This window comes from Anthonomus grandis, chromosome 13 (genome assembly GCF_022605725.1).
Source record: "Anthonomus grandis grandis chromosome 13, icAntGran1.3, whole genome shotgun sequence".
Taxonomy (NCBI): domain Eukaryota; kingdom Metazoa; phylum Arthropoda; class Insecta; order Coleoptera; family Curculionidae; genus Anthonomus; species Anthonomus grandis.
The window spans coordinates 15,366,643-15,380,489 of NC_065558.1; the positions used below are offsets into that span (position 1 = coordinate 15,366,643).

Consider the following 13,847-nt stretch of genomic DNA (forward strand, 5'->3'; position numbering starts at 1 on the left):
AAAACCTTAAATCCAGACGAACCAACAGGACTCAACCAGCACCAACCTCTAACCTCCCCGCCACCATCGTTAATGTGTCAAAAAGAACCCTTACCGATGCTGAACAGAAGGTGTTAAACAGAGGATTAAACTTCGCTATATCCTCAAAACCATCCTTTATAGACATAGTGTCCTCAGTAGAATCAATCCACCTACCACGTCCTGTGGCCGATGAATTTCGACACGAGGTAAGGGTTGCTCTAGACTCACTTAAAAAACAGAAACCTTTGCAGAACATCAGCAAAGAAGAGGAAACAGCTCTCAGGAACCTCAGAAGTGAAAAGAACATCAAAATTCTTCCTGCAGATAAGGGCAATGCAACTGTGATTATGGACCTGGAAACCTACGAAAACAAAGTTGAGGAAGTTTTGAACAAAGGCGAATACAGGCTACTATCTAAGGATCCGACGACAACCATAGAAGGTCGAATTTACAGAGCACTTAAAAAGTACTCCTCAACATTGTCGGATGCGGTACGCTTTAGGCTGACACCACATTATAGCAAACCTCCACACCTATACGGACTACCCAAGATTCATAAGGAGCAAATGCCTCTGCGGCCCATCACGAGCTCTAGAAATTCGCCGACATCAGAACTCTCGAAATTCCTTTTGGAGATCATTAGACCGATCCAGGGAAATGCAGCGTCTTTCGTGCGTAACTCTGCCCACTTTGTAGACCTTCTTGGAGGGATCGAAGTCGAGACCAATGACAGATTGGTGAGTTTTGATGTCGAAAGTCTCTACACCAATGTACCCATAGGAGAGTCTCTTAACATCATCCGAGACAAACTAAGCAAGGATGCAGCTTTCTCAACTCGGACCACACTGCCTCTGGACGGGGTGATGGAACTTTTGGAGATCTGTCTTCGTAATTCTTACTTTCAGGTCAAGGATAGATTCTACGCCCAAGACGAAGGACTTCCGATGGGTTCATCTCTTTCCCCAGTAATAGCAAACATCTTCATGGAATGGTTTGAGGAACATGCAATAGATGCCTCCCGGTGCAAACCGAAGCTCTGGCTTCGATATGTGGACGACACCTTCATCATCTGGGACAAAGAGGAAAAAGCACTTCAGGAGTTTCTGCTTCACCTCAACAGTTTCAGACCAACAATCAAATTCACGATGGAGACAGAAAAGGACTCAGCTCTACCTTTTCTAGATGTTCTCGTTAAAAAGGTCGGCGGAAATCTACGAACTTCAGTTTATAGAAAACCAACACACACGGGCCAGTATCTGCACTATGAGTCCAACCATCCTGCAACCACCAAAGTAGGCATCATAAGATCCCTCTACAATAGAGCTCGAACCATCTGTAGAAACGACGAGGATCTCAAGACTGAAGTGGATACCATCTACAAAGACCTACAACAGAATGGATATCCAAAGAAGCTAATAAGTAGGACCATCCAAAGGACGCGTCCAAATCAAATCAGAGACGAGGCCACCACGACAACCAGACTTCTACCCATACCTTACATTAGGGGTACATCGGAACAAATCCGACGCATTGCCAGCAAGTACAATATTAGAACTGCCTTTAGATCTAGCACCACTATCAGAAGCGTGGTTTCAAAGACCAAACCAGATGGCATGGTGGATACCAAAAATTGCGTCTACCGGATCCCATGTGAGTGCGGTGACTCATACATAGGTGAAACGAAGCGCCCCCTAGAAATCAGAGCGAAGGAACATCGCAGCTGGACCCAAAGAGGAGAGGTTTCCAAATCCGGGATAGCAGAGCACGCGTGGCATAATGGACACAATATCCATTGGTCAGAAGCCAAGATTCTGCACAAGGAACAGCACTGGCGGAAGAGGAAGTTCGTAGAGGCAGCTTTCATTTCACAGAATCAGAGGATCTTCAGCCAGCCAAGCGTCGATATACCCAACATCTGGAAGCCTCTACTCTCAGGACAGTGTAGGATCTAGAGAGACGCGTGTCCTTCCCCCCTCCAACTCTTTTTCACGGATGACTTTCCCTCCCTTCCCTTCCCTTCCATATCGCTGCACACATCTAGTATATAAGCCTATAGAATAATAGTTTGCTTTCAGTTTACACTTGATAACGGTTGGAGATACTTACCAACCGAAACGTCGTGTTACAATAAATAAATAAGACAATGCAAGTCCGACAAGATGTTAAGATGAACTAACTTGTTAATACAACTGATTTATTATACACTTCATCTACACTATAATGTTTACTTGTATTACTGTGATTAATTCATATATTATTATGTCGGACTTTTAAGTAATATGTATATAGTGTTTTTATTTAGTAATAGCTTATATATTTAATAATTAGTTTTCATATCTGTTTATATTACATTTTTATTTTGGTTTGTGGTCTTGATGATCTATGTTTTATTTAATTATTTACGAAACGTGGCCGATACAAAAATATTCATTTTATTATTTATTTTTATTTATTACAAGAAATATAAAAATATCTTTTAATAAAAATTTCGAACTAATTTGCGGTGGCTTGTATTCGATTTTTAATGATTTACACATATAGCAGTGAAAAAATGCATTAAAGCTATTGCATGGTTTGCTTTGATTGCTTTGCATAAAAGCTTTTTTAAGCCATTATGTCAAGTGTATAAATTATAACAAGTTCATAAATTTATTTTGTTTCTAAATTCTTATGCTTAAATGTAGCAACCTTTTAAATTGTATTTGATCACTGGTTGTAAAATAAAGTCAGAGTTTAGTAAAAATGAAAAATTTGTTCAGATAGCACTTGGATTAAACAAGAAGTTCTTGATTTAATAAATAAAGAAATATTATTAATAGATAAAAAAATTAATCATCCTTAAAATGCCTGTTGTATATTTGAGTTTAGAAGTATAAAAACCATATAAATAATAAAATAAAAACTTGCTAAAAATTGCTTCTTTCAAAGAAAACAGAATTTAGCTAGTAAGAATTAAAAAAAAAATAGGAATTTATTAAAAATCTAGTGCTCTATTCTATTTCTAAATATTTCATGCTCTAAAGTTTCAGTATTTGTCCTACAGTATAAATATTATATTTAATATTAATTTATCAAGATCGTTATTTTTCATCTGATTGATGACTGAACAATTGAGGATAAATTAAGAATAGGGAGAAAAAAGTAGTTGATTGCGAAGTCTAAAATATTTGTAAAAGGGAAAAAATGGGAAAGCAATGAGTCATTTTTCAATAACAGATCAACTTAGTATTGCTTATCCTCATCTGGTTGATAATGAATTTTACTTTTTTGACACAGGTCACTGACTCAAATGTATTTTTAATAATTGGGTTGATTCTAAACCTGATCAAATTTTATATTTTTCTGATTTCGACACTGTCTAAAAGCACTATTTCCTTCATCTTTAAAGTGACAAAATGTCAAGCTTTCATTAAAGATCTTTAATTTTTTTGTAGTGGAGGCTTTTTTTCGTAGTCGTATACCCTAGTCTCAAGATACTGCTGAAGTTGTCAACATTATACCATATCGTGGAAGTAAATGGAACAACTCCAGTCAAGGGCAAACATCAACGTGACATATTTTAAGATACCTATTATAAGAAAACCAGTGATAAACTAGTTTGGCCCAATTTTTGGCAGCCCAGCTGTAATTCAAAGACTTTAATCCGACAGACCCGAATTGCCTTAAGGGTTGCTTGAAATTACCAAATACTATTTTGATAAACTGGATGTAAGATGTTTTCTTAGGAAAATTTTAGACCCTCTTGACGACAGATTTGGGAAATCCAGGCGGTCATCAGTTATATGAGACAGAAAAGAGGCTTATAGTTCAATCTATATTCCAACTTCAGTCTCGCAATTTTGGCCCCATTAATGCCTCTAAGTTATTAATGCCTCTAAACTATTATATATCTATAAAGCAGGCAACCAACAACTGTTAAGATATCTGGAATCATCTGGACTAATCAGCGATCATCAATACGGCTTCCGAAAGCTTAGATCCACCGGCGATCTTCTGGCCTACGTCACACACTTGTGGACGGAGGCCATGGAAAAGCACGGCGAGTCTCGCCCAGTCGCTCTTGACAGAGTGTGGCATGAGGGACTACTAACCAAGCTCTCCTCAATCGGCATGCAAAACTCATTATTAAATTGGATCAAAAGTTTTCTTGAACAACGAACAATCCAAGTAGCCGTCGTGGATACCTCTCCGACAAATTTAACATTAACGCTGGAGTCCCTCAAGGATACATTCTATCCCCCACCCTTTTCTTGGTATATATCAACGATTTGCTAGGAACCACTGTCAATTAAATCTACAGCTTTGCGGACGATAGCACACTTATTTCCACATTTAAGTCGGCCAAACCAACGACAGCCGCAAGTTCTCAGAATCTTAGGAAGCAACAAGTAGCTTCAACCAACAATGATATTAGAGCAATCTTGGAGTGGGGCGATAACAATTTGGTCAATTTTAACGCTAAACAAACGCAGGCTGCATATTTACGATGAAGACTAACCTTGGTGGCCCGGAGCTGGTTATGGCAGGGAAAACATTGCCAATGAAATCATCTTTACATCTTTTAGGAGTCGAGGTCACCAACAGTGTGTCCTGGCATGACCACGTTGCCGAGGTCACCAGGGCGGCTTCCAAAAAACTCGGAGTGCTTTTCAAAACGAAAAAACTGTATACACCAGAGCAGCTGCTGACTCTTTATAAGGCTCAAATACGCCCTTCCCTCGAGTATTGCTCGCATATCTGGAGCTCTGTACCCAAGCATAGTTTAAACCTGCTGGATTCTATACAGAAGAGAGCTATTCGTCTTATCGATAAACCAGAACTGACAAAGAGTCTGGATAGTCTGGAGCACAGGAGAAAGGAGGCTGATCTCTGTTTATTCTACCGTTATTATCACGGTAAGTGCTCCTCTGAGCTGGCAGGCCTGATTCCACCCAGGGCTGTTCCGGCAAGAAGGACGCGTCTAGTAGTTGCGGCTCATCAACATCGAGTCCACCTGCCTACCCCAAGGACGTCGCTGTATCGGTATACTCATTCATTTGGAGAACATCTTCTTTGTGGAACGGGCTTCCACCTCACATATTTCCCGACGCATACAACCTACAGCGATTCAAGATAAATGCCCACAAATATCTTCGCGCAAGCACCACTCCAAGAGTGACATAGGACTTTCCTCTTGTGCTTGTGTTTACCATTAAAAAAAAAAACTATATATAGATATATAATAGTTTATATATCTATATACTATAATTTATTATTATTTTAAGAATATCAGAGGTTGATTCCAGAAAAACCTCCAAAGAAACTAATTATGAAATCTCATTGAAATTAATCTTAAGTGACAAGCAAAACCGTAAAACATCATCTACTCGATGAAAGTTTTTTTATGGAAAAGTTGCTGTTAAACAACTGCTTCTATCAGAGAAGAATAGAAAAAGACCGAATGGAATATAATTCACGGCTAAGAAACCATATTTTAAAATAAAGCTAACGAATTAACTTCCGGCTTTTTTCCTTCAATTTAATCATAGTTTTTCTACCTCATAAAAATCAAACTAAAATCGTCCCTTTTCGATCTTTATAAAAAATCGTTCTTAACTTAAATTTGTACTTCATTCAGTACTCCACTAATTTAACTAAATTTGACTAACGATTTGATACCTATAATATTGTAACATACCAAAAAAATCATATTCCGAAATTAAAAGATTAACATGAGACGTTCTTTAACTGCTCTTTTTCTTTTTTCAACATAACCATCTACCACACAACTTTATGCCATACAAATTCGACTTAATTTAAAAAAAAAGACTTCATTTTTCTTGAAAACTGTTAACTGCGTTGACTATGGATGCTTTTACAAAATTACAATGCTACAATTTCTGTCATCGAAGCATAAACCTAATTATTAACTCATCTCGAAAACAGAATACAGTCTGTGAGGGTTTTTGGGGTGTTATCACTGTTATCAGGGAAGAGTGTTGCTAATATTCGTGTTCCTCAGGGCTCTGTCAATACTGTAATATACATTAAGGATCTTTCAAACATTAAATCAAATTCAATAATAATTTATACAATACGATTAATACAAATTCGCAGCTGATACACTTGAGGATACTCTTGAGGATTCCATATTAGCGCACTTTGTCACCAAACAATGGTTCTGTATAAATAGACTTCTGCGTAAAGAAGCAAAGGTACACAGAGCTTTTCCTCCCAGAAACAGTAAGCCTGAGACAAGGATAATGATGTGACCATTGTAAGGTTTCTTGGAGTAAACTTGGATCGCATATTGCAATGAGGTGAACATTGACTATCTTAGTAAAAACCTATTTTTTACTTAGGATTTCAACTGTTTCCCGTGAAGTCCTGGGAGCGGCCTACTATGCACTTGCACTTAGCGATATTCGATATCTTACTGTGCCCTCCCTGTATATTTTTGAGATTCTTCTGTTGGTCAAGTGGGAAGTTCCGTTTATAATCTGCGCCCTGCGGAGGGGTCGAACTGGACTTGAGTATAGCGCAGTTAAATTTTACAAGTTGCCTGCTAACTTAAAAAATCTCTTAACAGCTCAATTTAAAACTACTAAATTTCATTGAGAAAAGCTCTTTATAGTAATGAGGAGTATTCAAATATGAATTAACGGTACCTACTCGTATATGCAGCCTAATTCGCAGCGTGTTTGCCATATTTAATTATTTTAAAACCTAAACTCTAATTTTTAGTTTCTTTAGAAGGTGACCATTGGAAATGGAAATCATATGGCAATTCAAAAAAACTGAAGTTATTATTTATGTATTTGACTCTAATTTAGATATCTGACTGAATATTTCTTTAATAGAATCTTTATATACACGAATTAGTAAAAAAAACTACAAATTACAACCCCCTAAGATCAAGTCCCATCTTATCACTGAACTAAATCAATTAATTACCTTTAAAATTGTATCTAATGCACCATAAGTCTCAATAATCGACTCACAAGGCCTTAAGATGACCATCGTTTATACCAAACATTAGTCCCACAATTAAACACCTCAGATACCCGATTTAAACTAACAAAAAGAAACAATCGATCAATCAAATTAGTGTCATAAGCCTAAATTGGAATGAGTGACCCGCTATTGAATAAGGTTTATGCGGTCACAAGAAAGTGATTGTGATGTGGTTATACATTAAATAAAAGAAAAGAAAACCCTTTCTCCTTCTCTTCTTGCTTCAAATTAGAATATAAAATAAGCTTAAACAGAGGTCGAACAGTCCATAAATCCCCAGGAAAGCCACGATAACAAAATATAATGCGTAATCGTGCAACGTCGGCTGAAAAGTAAATTAACAAAAAGGGAAAACGGAAATGCTTTTCACGGTTTGATGGTCTGTTTCGTATTGTTTATTCGTCTATCTTGCTATTATTCCATTATTCCGGTCGGAAGTTCCGGGGGCGATATGATGATGATGGTGGTAGAAATGACCGCAATTCTCTTCTTTTGTTTCTGATCATATACAGGGCTTAAATATTTTACTTACCCGTGTCACGATAACCATCTTGCTGCATATAGTACTGAAACAAAGAAAAAAACATAAAATAAATGATTTTCGAATTAAACAGATAATATTGTAGGATATTACAGCTAAAAGTAATGAAAATTGAATCTAATTTGGGGATCGCATCATCGGTCAGGTTTATGAACAACCGTTTTTTTATGTAAGTTCAAAGGTGGGTGATGATGGTTGCGTTACCCAGAAATTAGCGACAAGTAAAATTGTTTACTATTAATTGGATAGTTTTTATGTCTTGACACCGACCAATGCACGTAAGACAGTAGATAGATTTTGTATAGTTCTGTTACAGTTTTTACGATATATAGATTAAATAAATATGGAACGGGATTTGATTGATATGAAAGGATATACACAATTTTTTACTTTACGTAACCGAAGAGGAAAAAATTCAGGGTCCTGGGATCTGGGACAAACCAGGAATGAAATGCTGAGGATTTTGGTATAGACGAATCCTTCTTTGGTATAAGGTGACTAACGTTATAGTTTATTAATGGAATGTCAACTCATTAGGAATACTGATATCGAGGGCAGAGGGAAATTGTATTTCACCAACAACATCATCTCCTCCAATGCGATAAAATGAACAGTCGAATCAATACCCTTTAAATCTCGTAGATCCTCTTTAGACCTAGATTTTCTAAAGCTCTAACTCTTATCAGAACCATCATAGTATGGAAGTTTATCCCAATTTGCTGGAAAATGACTATGGTAATTTATATGCTCAAGACTGGCCATACAACAAATGAGATAAAATAATTCACACCAAATGGTCTCTAATTTTTACTTACTTTTTCTCTATGAATAGTATACATATAAAAGATTATTGAGGATAATATGAGAAGGGACATACTCGCTTTGCAACTTTTGCTCTAATGCTCGTCAACAACTTAACTTGTTACCAGCGTCCACAGATCGCGCGCTTTCTTGAATATAGAGGAATCATTCAGTAATGCTTTACCAACGTGACTTTATTAATCCACACTGGCAAGAGACGTCATCTGTGAATTGACCAAAGTGATGCTAGAATGCTAAAGACCAAAGTAAATGCTGATGAAGAGACGTAAAATAAGAGGTAGTAAAATTCAGAACTGCAAGTCGATGGGAGGGGCTCTAACTCTTTTTCTGTGGTCGCTACCAGTAGTGTATAGGAAAACTAGAAGCCCTAGTATATGCTGATAATCAGATAATCCTAGTCAAGGGATAATGTCATGAGAATGAAATATCTTCAATCATTCGAAGGGTACTGAACGTCGTACTTAAAGGAGAAAAGGAATAAATGCTGATCATTCTGCTGAATAAGACCTTGCACCTTGAAAAACTCATCAATAGAACAAAAGGGCACTCTAGAACTATTATAGAATATGCGGTAAATCTTGGGGAATAAACGCAGAGTAGATGATCTCGCGCTACAGACATGTTAAAAAATCTATGCTAGTTTATGGTTCTGTAGTGTGGTGAAAAAAGGTTTCTTAACAACTTGCCAGCAAAAAACCGAATAGTCTTCAAAGATTGTTTGATTATATATTTACTGGCCAGTCTGTCCAGTGTGCACTGATCTAATGCTACTGAAATCCAGAAAAGTTACACCTGTATGGAAAAAAAAATCCTCCTGGAATATATTCAGTTCCTAAATATCCAAAATTCCTTAAATATTTTGGTTTGGACTTGCAGGCATGGTCTACCTAATATATAAGGAGCCCACGCCGCTAGGAAGCAAGTTAAAGTCTAAACAGGGGCGCGACTCTTAAATCAAAATAAATACACTGTAAATAAATCTTTTGAATGTGCTTAGTGTTTAAGTGTATAATAATTATTATATAAGTGTGTAATAAATCAGTGGACTATTTTTTGAGTGTTTTAATTCATACCTAAACGAAGAGCAAAAACACGCTACAATATTTTTGTTTTAACCCTTAGGCATAATAAATTTTAATAATAAAGCTCAGGGATTTTTAGGGCATTCCAGAGAGAAATAGTTCTTAGGGAGGGTATTGCGTAGAGTATATTTATTTATTTATTTAAACTCTGACAAATATCTTAAAGGTTACATCTTTAACTTTTAATATTAAGGGATCTTAAAAATACATTTAATCCCACTATTTATGTTGCATTAATCCAAAGTCAACATGTAAACATTTTTTGAAATAAATATAAGAAAAGTAGGATCTTCCTACTTATAATAAATAACTCATACAAATCTCTTCTTAGCTTTTTCATTACCATCAATAAATGTAAATTGCTTAAGACCCTATCATGCATTCAATTTTTGATCTGACAAGGACATAATATAATGTTAAACATGTTTTCCAGTTAAAGAACTCTCTAGGAAATCTTAAGACAAGATTTAAATTTCGATAGCATTATACACAGAGATCGTTAATACGAGATATCAAATTTAAATTGCGTGAAAATGTAATACCCAAGTCAGATATCTCTTAAACAAAAGTAAATTCTGTATTGTTTATAATATTTATGTCTAACTACTGAAGAGGATGTATAAAAGCTCCTATCAGGATATCATATATTTTCATGAACTTAGACTATTTTTGCTGAAAAAATCTGCAAGTCTCAAAACTTTTTAAATAAATAAAAAAAAACCTCTTAACTAATATTATATTTATTTACTAACCTTGCGGCACAAAAACAAAATGATTTCTGAAAAATCGCATGTGAATGTGATGTTGGGGTATATCGAACTTTAATCCGTGCGTGTTGCTTGAATATGTTTATTATATAAGTGACAACGATAATTATTTTTTAAGAGTTTAACCGAAAAAATTAGTGTTAAAGTTTTTCCCTGTCTTGCACATTGAGCCAGTTTAAATCTTTTAATTTGTACGTTATATGAGCTGATTTTTTTAAACGATAAATAAAGCGAATGCAAAAGTTCTGTACCTTTCGTAATTTGGAAATACTGAAAACATCAAAATATGGTTCATAAACAAAATTGAAGTAATTACAGTATGTAACTTCATACAGTTGCTTTTTTAACATAACATCTAACACGTCCTTACTTTTATACTGTTTTAAGTAGTGGTACACCTGTGCTTTAAATTTAACACGTTGAGCTCCGCGTGTCCACCGGTGGGCATTTCGAGTTTGCTTTCTGGAACCACATGCCCACCGGTGGGCACATCGCATCGCTTATTCAGGGACCGCGTGCTTACCCGTGAGCATGGATTACGTTGATTCTGCCTATACCAAACGACGGTCTGGTCAGGATGAGCCAAAAAATATATTGGGTTGGGCAGTTTGGATAGTTTAGGTATTTAGTTTATAAGAGTAGAAAAAAACAACATTTGAGTTAATATTCCATGTTATATTACCTTAAAACTGAAAAAATACTCTTAAAACTTAAAAATAAATTGTCATAAAAAAACAGTCGTTTTCTTATGTAACCAAAACTTAAAATACCATAAAAATAACTAACCTAAATATAATAAACCTTACTGAAACGACCTAACGTTTGACGAAATACACACTGCCACAAAGAAACTGCTGACACTAAAGTTTTAAGCCAAATGTTTTTGGAAGCAAGTAATACAAAGGGGAATATTACACGGTACACAAAATGTATTGACCTTTTTCGCATTTTTTCGGGCGTACGCAGCATTGTGAGCCATTGACATGGTGCTGTAGCATTTAGTGCATCTCTTTCGAGTAACTCGTTTTTGGCCTTCCACTTCCTTCAACGTGCAGCGTTGCGTTCTTGACGTGGAAGGACGAGAAACAGTATTAAGTTTTTCGTCGTTTTCAATGAGACCTGAAGCTACCTCTTCTTTGAAAGTGGTGATGCTGATTTTTTTCTTGTTTATTTTATTGTAAAGATGTAACGCGTTTACTATTGTTGTAGCAGTAATGAGATGAAACACTAGGCGTTTGTACCATTTTGAAGTTCGTCTAAGAAAAGGCGCGTATGCTGACATTTGATCCGACAAGTCGATAAAGGCCTTGCCCTGATTATAGTCAACGATTACTTTCGGTTTAATAACTTCCTTTGCTAAAGTAACGGTAGAATCATCGTGTTTGGGGCTTAGCATGATGACGTCTCTCTTATCCTTCCACTTCAGGACTACAGTTTTGTCATTATCTTGTCGTGCTACAATTCCACCTCGATTCAACTTTTCCTTTATTACTTCCTGAGGATTACCTTTGCGGTTTGCTCTAATTGTACCAATTAAATGCGTTTTTTGGTCAATCAGTATTTTGGCTAATGATACGCTCATGTACCAGTTGTCAGTGTGAAGTGTGCGGCCACTGTCCAAAAGACCTTTCATCAATTCCATGACTACCTTTTCAGAAAATGCAAATTCACTTGATTTTTCTCTGCCGGTATATACTTTGAAATCCCAGGTAACCTCCAGATACACACAACTTGAAAAGCTTTATACCGTAGCGGTGTCGCTTATTGGGTATATATTGTCTGAAATAAATGCGTCCTCGAAACGGGACGTTACTTTCGTCGATACAAATGTCTTTTTCGAGCATGTAGGAGGACTTAAATTTATTTTGCAGCATGTCAAGAAATTCGGACATTTTGTAAAGTCGGTCATCAGAGGGTCTGTCCTTCTTATTATCACTTACATGGAACATGCCCAAAATACCTTCAAATTACTATACCATACACCTTGGCCTTCCGGTTTGGATCTGCTATTGCCGCAGCAATTCGCTGTAAAGCAAACCTATTGGTTTCAGTCACAAATAGATTAATCATCTCATCGTCGATAAAATAGTTAATGAATTCAGTTGGTTCTTCCCTGCACAGTCTGCACTAACAGCTGGAACAACACCAACATTCTGAGGGCATTCACTGAAAGACGGTCTCCTTGAACGTGATCCCATTTTTGCTTAGTAGTTAAGGTCGCTAGAGGTACGTTATCGTCTAGATCTTCGTCTTCGGATAATAATATGGCAGAATTATCTGAATTATTACCGGATGAATCATTATCGGATGATAGATCACTTTCAATAGGAATAAAATCTTTATCTACGAGCGAATCATCTGAAAATCCGCTAATTTCGTCTTCTATTATATCTCTTGACTCGTCGTCGGACAGATTCTCCAGCTCCTTTGCCAACTCCTGATCCGATAGATATTTCTTAGCCATATTTGCTTAACTCTTAAACAAAAAATCACATTAAAGCTAGTGTCTACGGGTGGGCATTCGGTCCCAAAATGTAAAATAGCATTCTGGGACCACGTGCCACCCGTGGGTCACCGCAAAAAAATTACAAAAACAGCCAAAAGTCGACAGAGTATTGATCCACAAACAACATAAACTGCAAAAAAATAACTATTAACAAAAAATATCCAGAATGAAAATTTGGACCCTGGAAGTAAAATCCAAATGCCCACCGGTGGGCACGCGGGGCTCAACGTGTTAAATTTTGTAATAAAATACAACACCCAAGTTCTTGTGTTCTTTTAGATTTAATATGTTTTACCCATCTATTAGAATGTCAAGATTCATTTGAAGCTATGATAATCTTCTTAATAAAACTATAAACCATTGTCAACCATTCAGTTGACAAAGAATGATAAATATATTAAATAATAGTGGAGATAGTATGAAAACTTAAGATATCTCTGAACTAGCAATAGTAAGAGGCTATTATTCACTTTTACAAATAATAATATCATTAAAATTATACACTTTGTATTTTTATATTATGATTTTATCTCTCTCACTCTGTCAAAACCTTTTAACATATCTTACGTGAAATGATACATTGGGCAATGTGATTTGCTAAAAAAAAATTAAAAATAGTTTCGGGGTGATAGTTTTTATCTCTCTTATATCCTTTTTCTTGTATGGAATGTATTGCAATTAAACGACCAATTAACAAATAAATATTCTGACGAAGATAGAGTAACGAACCAACTTTTTAAGCCAGCCAACCATCTTCTTTAACGGGTTAGACCAGATGTATCACTTAAAGTTAAATAATGTTTGTCATATCCATAATAATAGTAATAAGATTACTGCTACTAACTCCCTGGCAGTGCTAGTGATACACTACAGCATCATTATAATAAAATGGATCCAGACAAAGATCAGAGCACTAGACACCCAAACCAGAAAACTCATATCCCAGAACGCAGAAGTATGACAAAGTGGGTTCCTCGAACTATCTAAAACTGAAAAACAAAGACAAATACTTAGGTATGCTGTATCGACAAGGGCCAACAACAAACACCAACCAAACAACTCAACACCGATAAACGAATAAATATGAATAAACCTGAAACAAATAGAGTCAAAAA

The 13,847-nt window shown here is 36.1% G+C and overlaps 1 protein-coding gene across 1 annotated transcript in view; it reads right to left on the bottom strand.

The window, feature by feature from the left end:
* LOC126743537 (myosin-VIIa) overlaps nucleotides 1-13,847 on the bottom strand; it is a 97,256-nt gene that overhangs the window by 61,446 nt on the left and 21,963 nt on the right. The window contains exon 2 of the mRNA XM_050450671.1: nucleotides 7,547-7,580. Coding sequence (XP_050306628.1) covers nucleotides 7,547-7,564 — 18 coding nt within the window. The 5' untranslated portion in view covers nucleotides 7,565-7,580. The remainder of the gene's footprint in view (nucleotides 1-7,546; nucleotides 7,581-13,847) is intronic.